The sequence below is a fragment of the Psammomys obesus genome, unplaced genomic scaffold (assembly GCF_907164565.1).
Source record: "Psammomys obesus unplaced genomic scaffold, mPsaObe1.curated_primary_1811, whole genome shotgun sequence".
Taxonomy (NCBI): Eukaryota; Metazoa; Chordata; class Mammalia; order Rodentia; family Muridae; genus Psammomys; species Psammomys obesus.
In genome coordinates, this window is record NW_026585690.1 from 3157008 (window position 1) to 3169172 (window position 12165).

Genomic DNA, 12165 nt, shown 5'->3' on the forward strand with positions numbered 1-12165 from the left:
ATTTACTGAGTAGTATTGTGAGTTGGTGAAACATGTTGTTTGAGAGCTGTGGTTTTCCTGGTTCCATAGTCAATCATTGAACAGAGAGAGATATCTTATTGGAGCCTCCTCTAACTTAAGCTACTTTATATAAACACCTTTATATAAGCTACTTTATATAAACACCTAATAAAAACACCTTTATTGTTTTCCTGTGTTGGGTTTAGTACTTCTACCTCTGTCAGTGTGATCACCCCAGTTTAAGTGAGGCTTAGAACCCCTCCTGTCTTTCCTTTCTGGCTTTGTTCAGTGTTTTACTCTCCAGTTAACATGACAGGAGATGACCTGTCTTGTCCAGCTCTATAGGCAAATCAGGAGCAGCATGGGCTGTTCATGAAGGTCTCATGCCCTTTACTGGGTATTGTTTTAAATATGGACTTGTAATGGAATACTGACATCAGGGTCTACAGTGAAGCTGGGTAGAGGACATTTTCAAAGGCTATTATTATTATTATAAGGACAAACTAGGGAAACATCCCATTAGCTCCTTCCCCTTCTCTGTTTTGTCCCCTCCCAGCAGGGGGCCATTCTGCTAGTCACTGGCTTCTAGATAGGCTGTTGCTAGCTTAGACACACTAGGAGACACACAGATGCAAGGTAAGATGGTTGAAAAGCTTGGGACCCCTGAGGTCAATGTGAACTGCTGAATCAACCAGGTAGTTTCCACCACATAACTTCCTGATTTGACATGACAAATCCTTCCCATTTCATTTCTTTTTTTCCCCCTCTCTCTTTCTTCTATTGCATGAAGCTCAAAAATGCTCTGGCACATGATTTTATATGTTATAGTTCACCGGAATCTCTGTCAATCAGTGATATGACACCCAAAGCATTGCCTCTGATGTCTTGCTGATAAAAGTAACATTTCATTATTTTTTCTTTTCAATCTTTGGAGATAAACCTGTTAAAAACTGTACTCCCTGTATATTCATTACCAAGGATATTGTCCTAAGCTGATAATCGTGTTAAAAACTGTACTCCCTGTATGTTCATTACCAAGGATATTGTCCTAAGCTGTAGGTGTAAAACATGTGAGCAACTGCCACACATTGTCACATTTTGTTGGCTCTACTGGTTGGCTGAGGTACGCTGCACCCAGTCTGTGGTGCTGAACTCAGAGGGAGAGTTCTTTCTCCTGGATCACTGCCCTTTTCACCCTCACAGTGTACAATTTACAAATGTGGGAAATACTCATATCACGCCCTCCATCTCTACCCAAATGCGGAGTCATTTGTTGCCGTAAAGCAGGCTCCTAGTTAGGCTTAACTTCTGCTGTGATGAAACGCTGAGACCAAAAACAACTTGGGGAGGAAAAGATTTGTTTCTCTCACGGTTCCATATAAAAGGTCAACATCAAAAGCAGTGAGGGCAGGAACTGAAGCAGGGCAGAACATGGAGGCAGGAGCTGATGCAGAGGACACAGAGGAGTTCTGCTCATTGCCTTGCTTCTCATGGCTTGCTCAGCTGCTTTCTTATAGAATGCAGGAACCGACCCAATCACAGTGGGCTAGGCCCTTCCACACCAGGGAAATGTTCTACAGGCTTGCATACAGACTAAATCTTAGGGAGGCATTTTCTCAGTTGAGGCTCCCTTGTCTCAGATGACTCTGGCCTGCTTCAAGTTAACATAAAACTATCCAGCACTATAGTGCTTTGTACAGATGTCATGCAGATACTTTCCAATTCATCTTAAAATCTAGTAGCTTCTAGTATCTTTCCTAAGTATCCAGGCACTACCCAACTTTGGAGCAGTTTCATCAACTCAGAAACTCTGTGCCCAGCAACAGCCCTTTCCATTTCCTCCACCCCATCCTCGTCCTCTTTCTTCTGTTGTAAGAAACTACCCATCTGTTGTTGTTCTCTGGATTTGAGTCTAGACATTCTGTAGAAATAGAATCACACAGTGTGTGGCCATTCCCGCCAGGCTGCTTTCACTTAGCGTGTTTTCAGGGTGGCTCTGTGTTGCATTTGCATTAGGTCTTCACTTCCTTTTATTCCAGGGTATGGCCGTACCAAGTCCTTTTTTTTTTTTTTTTTTTCCTGCTCAGTGTTTCATAGAGTTGTGTCCCTGAGCTCCCCTCAGTGTTCTGTGACTTGTGGGGTTAAATAAACTAGGCTGTTCTCTTCTTATTGGATGTAACATTCAGGAATGCAAGACTGTTTGCTGACTCTTTTGTTTTTTAAAATGTATTTATGCAACAAACACACACATGCACATACACGCGTAGACAGGAATGGAAGAAGCCAGCACATATGCCAGTGCACAGAAATCTTTAGACGTGAAAGGTTTGAGAACTCTGTATGTGAATACATTGCCTTTTAAACAGATGGTAATTATAACTCCAGTTTCAGATTTAAATTAGAAAGGGCCTTGAAGTGTTTGATGATTATCTTTAAACGTTCTGAAGACCACTGTGACAGCTACCAGCTTGCTGTTCATGATTTTGGAACTCAGGAGAAGCATCCATTTTTATAATATGTCATACACTGTCACCTTTGTTCCTTCCTACTTCACCATTGAGACTAGAGTTGTACATAAGGAGTCCTTTTTCTCACTGACTTCCATTGTCTTCAGTACTGAGCGGAGCACAACTTATAAAGCTGAGGTTTGTTCTGATTCCATAGATAGCTGCCTTTGTCCTAAAGACGGTGAGTGTCCTAACTCCCCCTTCTGCAGCCCACTAGGCTCCAGCATTGATATCAACTGGTGATTCACAGGTCATTTTTGTATGACCACACATGACTGGTACCATTGTTCTGTGTTGTCAGGACATCAAGGAATTGCTGATGGAATAAACCGCACTTGTTTAATATGGAATATGGATGAATGAGGCTCCTGGATTCTCATTCTTATCCATATTCTATGTTCTTTCTCTATGGGTGTATATGTGTGCTATGTATGTATGTATTTATACATACATATACATATATATATAATGAGATATATGTATATATTCTTCTTTTCCCTTTTTCTCTATTTCTCCCCCTTCTCTCTATCCCTGCTCTTTCTCATTATCCCTTTCTCCCCGTTTTCCTTACCTTCCCTCATACTTTAGTGTTTTGGGGATTTTACATTCCAACAAATGGAAATGGTATCTGTGAAAGTTATATTAATTTATTTAAAACATTTTTTTCATGAGTGTCTAATAAACAAGGCTTTACTATATATTTTTTGACATATTGATTAAAAATACTTAGGAAATTCTGAAAAAAATCATTTACAGTGGTGCTAAATAAGGCAGAAATTACTGTCAATCAGATCATTGTCTAGCTACAGATAGACATTTTTATCTCTAGAAAGGAAGTGTCATGATGTGAGGAACCTGCCCTCTAGCAGAGGAGTTGACACATGATAGCAGTGCAACAGGTTTTTTTTTTTTTTTTTTTTTTTTTTTTTTTTTTTTTGCTTTTGAGTGAGTGAAGACACAATAATACGATGGTATTGAAAGGCTGAGAGGGATACAGAGGAACTGACTGCTAGAAAGGGCACCGTCTTTGTGTGTTAACATTGTGTGACCAGGTTGTGGTGACTGAGGTCAATCAGTAGGCCAGGATCTGTGGGGAAGTAAATGTTGGAAAGGACTGTCCATGCTCCAGCTATCAGGATGAGTAAGTTCGTATTAACTGAGCAAACTATGTTGTCACTCCATGGTGTAATTATAGGGAGGGGTACAGATATGTGCTGGTGCATCCCTCCCTCCCCCCTCCTGCCCTTCCCCCTCTCTCTCTCCCTTTCTTTTCCTTTCTCTAAAAAAATGAATTTTGTGACAACTATTTAAAGAAATCCTATAAATAATAAATAAAAACATGAAGGGTCTAATTTTATACATGGGCAAAAGATTGAAGCTGATATTTCATATAGAAGATAGAGAAAATTGTGAACTGTCTTCTGTTTATGCGATGACGTTGCCACGCTGCAGTGAGAGGAGACAACTGATGGGGGAGACTGTCACCAAGGCCAGGTATCAAGTCTGCATGTGCGACGATTCGAACACCGTGAAGTCTAAAGGCAGACAAAATACTCCATGAACTTAGAAACTCAGAAAATAAAATAGTTGCCTGCTCAAGGGAGAAAGAAACGGATGCGGAGATGCAAAAGATCCTTGTGTGTTCTCACACTGTCTTTTGTACTGGCCATCCAAATATTTACAATTATGAAAATTCTTTTTTCTGAACACTGAAGAACTATGCATCATTTTATTGAATGCTAATTTTATTTCAGTTTTTAAAAAGACACAAATGTCATTTTTCCTAGGATTCTAGGTAAGGTTGGATTCAACTTAGGTTGACATCTAAGTTGGAAAACTTTTCTTCTCTTTGAGACTTCACGAAATTATTTTGTTTTTGATTATCATTGGAGACTATGCACATATTCTGCTTGTTTGCATCCATTCACCTTGTGTGACTTTTTGGCTGCGGTGTGCTGTATCTGGTCTGCACTGGAAGAGGCAGACCTATGTCCAGAAGGAACATGTTTAGTGTGCTCCCCTGAGAAGGTTGCTCAGGCTGATGCAGAAGGTGGGACTGAGCATCTGCTGCGTGCAGGTGCAGGAAGGCGCGCCAAACCGACTTGTTGGAAGAGTGGCTTGGCAGGAACTCGGTGGTTTGGGACTCGGGGAACATCATTTGCAGAGCTAAAATGGTCAGATTGCATCTTTCAAGAAACGAATCTACGGCATTTTCAAAGAGTGAAGTGACTTCCTTTGAGAATTTGACTGCCTTGGTGAAAAGTAAACTAAAATTTTAAGAAGCTTGTGGTGTGTGGGTGTGGCATCTCTGCTTTAAATCAGCCAACCCAAAATACTATTTAGGGACTAAGACTTTATCAGACTTTGGTGCATGATGGTATGATGCAGATCTTTTTTCTCGTTTGCAATATGTTTGAAAAATACCATGAAACTCAGCTTTCATTTGCATGTTTTTGTTCCTTTTGCACCACTGTCCCATAATTACTCATCTGTACAATGATAAGTGGACTTTATCAAAGTGAGAAGCTTGTAATGTTCATAAAAATATTTCTTTTTTGTTATGTTTATTATTTATTCACTTTACATCCTGACCACAGCCCCCTTCCTCCTCTCCTCCTGGTCCCTCTACCTTTCCCCCCCTACCTTTCTTTTCAGAGAAGGGGAGCCTCCCCCCAACTCCCATATCAACCCGCCTCTGCACATAAGTCTCAACAGGAGACTTCTTCTGAGGCCAGGCAAGGGAGCCCCATGAGTGGGAAGTGATTCAGTAACAGGGAACAGAGTCCGTGTTAGAAACAACCCCTGCTCCACTTGCTAGGGAACCCCCATGAAGGCCAAGCTTCCCATCATTACATATGTGTAGGGAGCCTAGGTCCAGATTGTGCATGTTTTTTGGTTTGTGCTTCAGTCTCTGTAAGCCCCCATGGGTCTAGAATAGTTGACTCTGTTAGTTTTCTTGTGGAATTCTTGTCCACTCTGTGTCCTTCTATGGCTCCTTCTATTCCCAACCCTGTATGCATGCATTCACGTGCACACGCGTGTATACACACACACACACACACACACACACACACTTCCACAAGGCCCCCTGAGTTCTGCCCCATGTTTGGCTGAAAGTCTCAGCATCCTTTTTATCTGCTGATAGGTAGAGCCTTGCAGAGGACAGTTATGCTAGGCTCCTATCTGCCAGCATAGCAGAGTATCATTAATAATGTCAGTGGCTGGCTTTCTTCCATGGGCTAGGTCTCAGGTTGGGACAGTAGTAGGTTGAACATTCCTTCGGTCTCTGCTTCCTCATTATCTGTACACTTCTTGTAGGCAGGGTAAATTTTGGATCAAGGTTTTGTGGGTGGGTTGGTGTTCCTCCCCCTCCACTAGAAGTCCTGCCTGGCTAGAAGGTAGCCGCTTCAGTCTCCATGTCTCCCGCTGCTATGTGTTTCATTGTACACTTTGTATTGTTTGTATGGTATCATTCTGTGTTCTGAAGCTGCATTGATGCTACTGAGCATTTTTTTTTAATTCACAAATGCCACTTTTAGTGAACTTGTAGATAATCAAAGAGTAAAAATAAATGGGAGAGATGTCTCAGTGGGTAAATCACCTCTACTGTGCAAGTATCATCTGAGTTTGATCCTAGCACTCACAGAAAGACCTACATAGTGAAGCACATGCCTTCCAATGCAGACAGGAGGACCCATAGGACTTGTCAGCCAGCCAGTATAGTTGAATTGGTCAGGTCCAGGCACAGTGAGAGACCCCGTCTAGGTAGTAAATTGGAGAACAGTTGAGGAAGACACCTGACATTACCTCTGGTCGACACCACACACACACGCCATACATACACAATATACACATACGCATACACACACAACACACACACAGGCACACATACACACAACAATACACACACACACACACACACACATGCATAAAATTATAACCAAAACAAACAAACAAAAAACTCCACATGAAAGCCACTTATTTTTTTTCTTGTAGGGATTATTGCTTTTGGAAATATATTTTAAGGTTTCGGCAAACATTTTTGCAGAAAGTAATTTATTTAAACAACATTGCTATGCCAAGGTAAAGATCATGCCGGTAACATAGCAACTGTAGGCACACATTTAATTTTGTGAGAAAGATGGTAAGAAAAATGTTTTGAACTTGAAATGTATGTTTGTTGCCAATTCAATAATGTTCAGTGCGTTACACAAAGAAAAAAAACCATTGGTTACAATGGTAATTGCTTTTACCTAGGTAATATATTTTTAATTCTAGTTATTAAGAGATCAGACAAGACATTGTTGCTACACACACACACACACACACACACACACACACACACACACGTAACTTTTAAGAAATAGTTCATCTCAAAGAAGGGGAAAATTGTGGAAACAGATGACAGCGTTTCTTGACTAATGACTTAGTCATACCTAGTTTCATTTGAAAGGAACTAAAGCGATGGGGAAATGTGCGGTTTGGCACTTGAGTATCAGAAAGCAGAGTTAATACACTTCTCAGTAAAGGTTTTGAATAACATTTTTTTTTTTTTGCAGGAAACTAAATACTATTAGTTGTTGCTCAAAACAATGAATTGCTATAAGAGTAAGCTTTGATTGTACTTTATGAAAAATGCTTAATGAAATGCAGTGTATTATTCTTCTTTTAAAAAATAATATGCTTCAACAGCTCCTTATTAAGTTACATTGGCTGAACCCCAATGTCCCAAACCACAAAACATTAAATATAGCTTAATTTTGACTTTACCCAATATGACATCAAGCCTTTACTTTGGGTACTTAGGTGTATACTGCTGATGTCCTGTTGATTTCAAACCAGTCTGCTGCTATTGAATATTCTGTGAATGGGACACAGGCAGGAGTTAGGGCTACTTGTGATTTCTGAAGGCATAGTAGTTGTTACAGACCCTGGGCTTTTAATCAGCTGATGTCTTGATCATGTGATGGAAATTACAAAGTCATTTTCAATCAAGGGTGAAAAAAATCAAATGTTTTCAACCGATAGTAGCATATGGGTCGCATGCATCCTACGGTACATAGGAACTGAAGCCCAACACATTTGTGGATCACAACATGTCCATGTCACAATGTCTAAAGCCTGGATGCCCCTGTATGATAAAGTTGATGGATAGAAACTTGCTTTCTGATCATTTTTTATGTTTCATCAAATTGATGCAGAGTTTCTTTGAGGATTTTTTAGGAAGTTGGTTGGCAAACCTTTGATGTTATGGTGGATTTGATGGCATAGATTATTCATGCTGATTTTTATCCAAGAGACTAGTTTTCTTTTGTGAAGACTTGCCTTTCCTGATGAGATTATTGATAAATAATTGCTTCATGAAGTTTTGCAGAACACTCATGTTAGAGTTTCAGATCTACTTTATGCCTGCATTGAATGACATTTCATAATGTGAATAGTCTAGGGAAACTCAATATTGGAGGAAAATCATCCATCTACATTATTTTTTATCTTCTAATTATCATGTACTGTCTTGAAGAACTGCCAAATAGGAGCTACTTTTTTTCTGAGAAACTATAAAAACTTATTATAGAGTTCATGTAACTTAGACTATTCTGCCTTAATTGTCAACTGTGCTGTTATTGTTTAAAATGCAATTGTTTTGTAAGTACATGTTAGGTATAAAAAAATCAACAAATACAATAAATATAACAGTCATGCTCACTATTTGTGGTTTCCACATTTTAAATGTATTTGCTTGAGAAGCTTTTCATGTAACCCCCATGATGAATGAATGCTCACGGATCTTTTATGGTTACATGGAGTAACAAAATCTTTAAGTCACTTAGCTACATATATTCATATCAGAGGTCAAACCAAGTAGTGACCTATTTTTCTTTTTGTTCTCTCCTATTGGTAACAAATATTTAATGAAAGACATACTTTTTTAGGTTGTTGGTGGTGATTTGTTTGTTTAAAAGGCCCCTGGGTATGGTGCTGAAATGTTTTCATGTTCTTAAATGAATAGATACATTCTAGAAGCTTCACCCAGACTTGACTTACAGATTTAGGCATGGCCTTTAAAATAAGCAGTCCCTAATTTGGCAAACTTAAACCATGGTCAGATATTGATGCACTGAAGTTATGGTGATCTGAATTTTGAGAAAGCAAAGTTGTTTGTGATCTGAGTTTTGAGAACACAGCCACTTATAGAACAAAATTACTACAAATCATAAATGTTAGCAATGCATACCTTCTACGCAGTTTTGCTTAACTGTATTCACAGGAGTTTTCAGACTAAAATAAAATAGAATCCAAAATGTTTTGCTCTTTGTTAGACATGAGAGATTGGCATCTTTGTATGGCTCTAAGTGAATATCAAGGACCATATTTAGTGAGGTTGTGCATGACTGATTTTATTTTATCCCTACTTATTTTAACCCTACTTGCCTGATATAATACAATACAATAGTTGGATATAATACAGGGGAAATCCTGTAGTAAATGGTCATCTTTAAGATAAATCAATTTAAATTCCTAGGAGAAATGTACCATTTGACCCACATCTTGATACCAAGAGGCATATTTTGATACAAGTGTACAATAGTAACTTTTTTTTTTTTTTTGCTGTTATGGAACAGTACCATATCTGTGTAATACTTCATCTTCATACAACAAGGGTACAGGAAAGATGATCTGAGAAGAATAAAGGGTGTGGGGCACATTGCACTCACACGCAGTAATAAACAGATGTTGCTACTCCAAATAGCAGGTTCTTCAGTCTCCCACATGATGTGCGAGGGCCAAGGCTTGCTTTGGAAGAAGGTATAATTGTTTTTGATAATTGCGAACCGTCCTTTTCTTAGAATACTAGTCAAAGGAATGGAACCAATGTTAATAAATATATTAAAACAGGAGATGTATTATGTTGGTCTATAGGATATGGGCTGGGCAGTCTAACAGTGACTCTCTAACACACCTGACTGAGAGTCTGATCTCTTCTCTGTGAGGCTGGATTATTCAGTAGTCCTAGCTGAGTAGGGAAAGCTTGGATGTTTCCTGAAGAAGCCATTACTGGAAGACCAACGAAGCTGGGTTCTGATGGTAGCAGGAGATATTGTAAGAGTGATCGTATAGATGTACTCAACCAGCAAGAAACAAAGGTGGGCAAGCAAACAGTACCGATTTTCCATTGGGCCTAGTTCTCTTTGTTAATTTTCAGACTCAAACAAGTTTACTATCGGGATTTATTATCACAGTAGGTATGAAGTTGTATCACAAAACAAGAATATTAGTAGAAACTTGGTATGTGAGATGGGTAGGACAGAGCAAGGGCTGAATTAAGGAACAAAAGGAAGATTATTTAAATTGTTTTTTTTTAAGCATTTAGTGTTTGATAATGGGAAATTGCCTCTGTTGCTGAATCCTAGGACTTACATGCAGGGTCTGGCTCTTAAGAACTGACAGTAACGATCAGGGTCAGCTTTGGTAAAAGATTGTATATTTCTTTCATGTGAATATCTTCAGGAATCAGAGGCAGCATCTTTGAGTACTATAAACTGGGCCTAGATTAGCCATTAGGTAGTCTTAGAAACAGATATGGGCTTGTTTCATTGAAAGAACAAGAACCAAGAACCATCTAGCTTAGGTTGGGAAGTAGAGACAAGTGGATCCTAGGAGCTCATTGGCTAGTCAGAGCAGCTGAAACAAAGACTTTACTATTTAGTGAGAGAGCCTGTCCCAAAAAATACGATGGAGCATGATGGAAAGAGATACAGATGTTCTCTCTGTGTGTGCCCAGTACATATACCACACACTCAATTTCTTAATTAAGAATAAATATGTAAACTGAGGCCATGAATCAGGGTCTGCAGCCAGACAAGGGCTCCAAGTAATTAATTTACATTTTAACACTTTTGATAAACATCCTGAGAATACTCCAACCAAGGACCATCTATGGATATAACATAGACCCCCTGCACAGATGTAGCCCATGGCAGCTCAGTGTCCAAGTTGGTTCCCTAGTAAGGGGAACAGAGACTGTCTCTGACATCGGTAGCTAGCTCTTTGATCACCTCACCCCTGAGGGGAAGGCAGCCTTACCAGCCCACAGAGGAAGACAATGCAGACAGTCCTGATGAGACCTGATAGGCTAGAGTCAGATGGAAGGGAGGAGGACCTCTCCTATCAGTAGACTGGGGATGGGGCATGAGAGGAGAAGAGGGAGAGAGGGCAGGATTGGGAGGGGATGAGAGAGAAGACTACAGCTGGGAAACAAAGTGGATAAATTGTAAAAAAAATAAAATAAAATTTTAAAACAAACAAGCAAGCAAAACACCCACTGAGACGATCTTGAGTGCAATTTCCCAGAAGGAAAATAGCAAGTTGCCTGAGGAGTTCATCTGATCTAGAATGATTTCTTGTTTGCAAACAGAACTTCCATACCGTCAAATATACCCCACCACTACTTTACTTCTAGCTTGTCTTTCTAGGAGCAGTTACTATGGCCCCAGTATGTTTTCACGGGGATGATAGAGTTCAACCCTAGGCTTAACAGTTACTCATCACTAATATTCAAGAAGGTTTGGAATGGGTAGCAAGAGTGAACATGAACATAGTACAGTATCCGCCTGGCTGAAAATGTGGTAAGGAAGCTTACTTGCTATGGTTAATATATGCTAATAAAGCTTTACGAGAGCCATGTGCTTTGGTGTGCACATTGACGTTTCCTTAAATGGTTTCTAAAGTGAAATTCTAGGATATTTTGGACTTTAAGCTAGCCTTATGTTATTGCAGCTGTTGGAATGTGTAAAGCTTTGTGTTTCCTATGGCAGTTGTTGATAGACATTTCCCCATTGTGTAAAAATATGATTATTAAATTTTTTGCTTGTAACTATTAAGACACTTTGAGTCACTCTACAGACTTAAGCCCCTCAGAAATACACGTAGTATGCATTCTGTATTTAGTAGATAACTATTACAAATTTAATTGCTACCTTGACTTTAATTCACAGATTCCATTTATTCATATTTCCTTTAAGTAGTCATCTTCAGTTTTTGAAATATCTTTTGGAGTGCCACGAATGGGCTTCTCTGTGTGTGTGCCCCAAATTTAGAAGAGAATACATCTAAAATTCATTTTGATTGGCATATGATTTTTAAGCAGTTTTTCTCAAGCTGTAATTTTCAGACCACTACTGTTTGCAAGATGTGAAGTGCTGGTTAAAATTGCAGATGTCTGATGCCCAGCTCAGCCCTTCTGAATCAGACTCTGGAGTGTGGAACATGGAAACGTCTCTGAGGTTGGGACCTAAATTCTTTGGCATGCTAACATTTGTGACCTACTTTAGGAGTTAATTATGTTAGTCTTATAGTCATATTTCAGTTATTTATTATGGGAATAAGTGGATCTTGGGATATTGGCAGGGGGCAGTTTTTCAAATTCATGTCTTTCCTAGGAGTTTAATACTGAATATAATTTGAATAACAGAGTAATTGAATTGGAAGCTATTTTAGAGATTACCCCATCAAATCCTCATGATTTTTCTCAGATTTTTGAAGCAGCTAAAATGGGTTTAACTGACTTTGGAAGTCTATACCTTTTCTTTCTTTCTTTCTTTCTTTCTTTCTTTCTTTCTTTCTTTCTTTCTTTCTTTCTTTCTTTCTTTCTTTCTTT

At 39.1% G+C, this 12165-nt stretch overlaps 1 protein-coding gene across 1 annotated transcript in view; it reads left to right on the plus strand.

Moving 5' to 3' along the window:
- Positions 1 to 3939: 3939 nt before the first annotated feature.
- Positions 3940 to 12165, plus strand: part of Adamts3 (ADAM metallopeptidase with thrombospondin type 1 motif 3) — a 126182-nt gene continuing 117956 nt past the window's right edge. The window contains exon 1 of the mRNA XM_055595450.1: positions 3940 to 4001. Coding sequence (XP_055451425.1) covers positions 3940 to 4001 — 62 coding nt within the window. The remainder of the gene's footprint in view (positions 4002 to 12165) is intronic.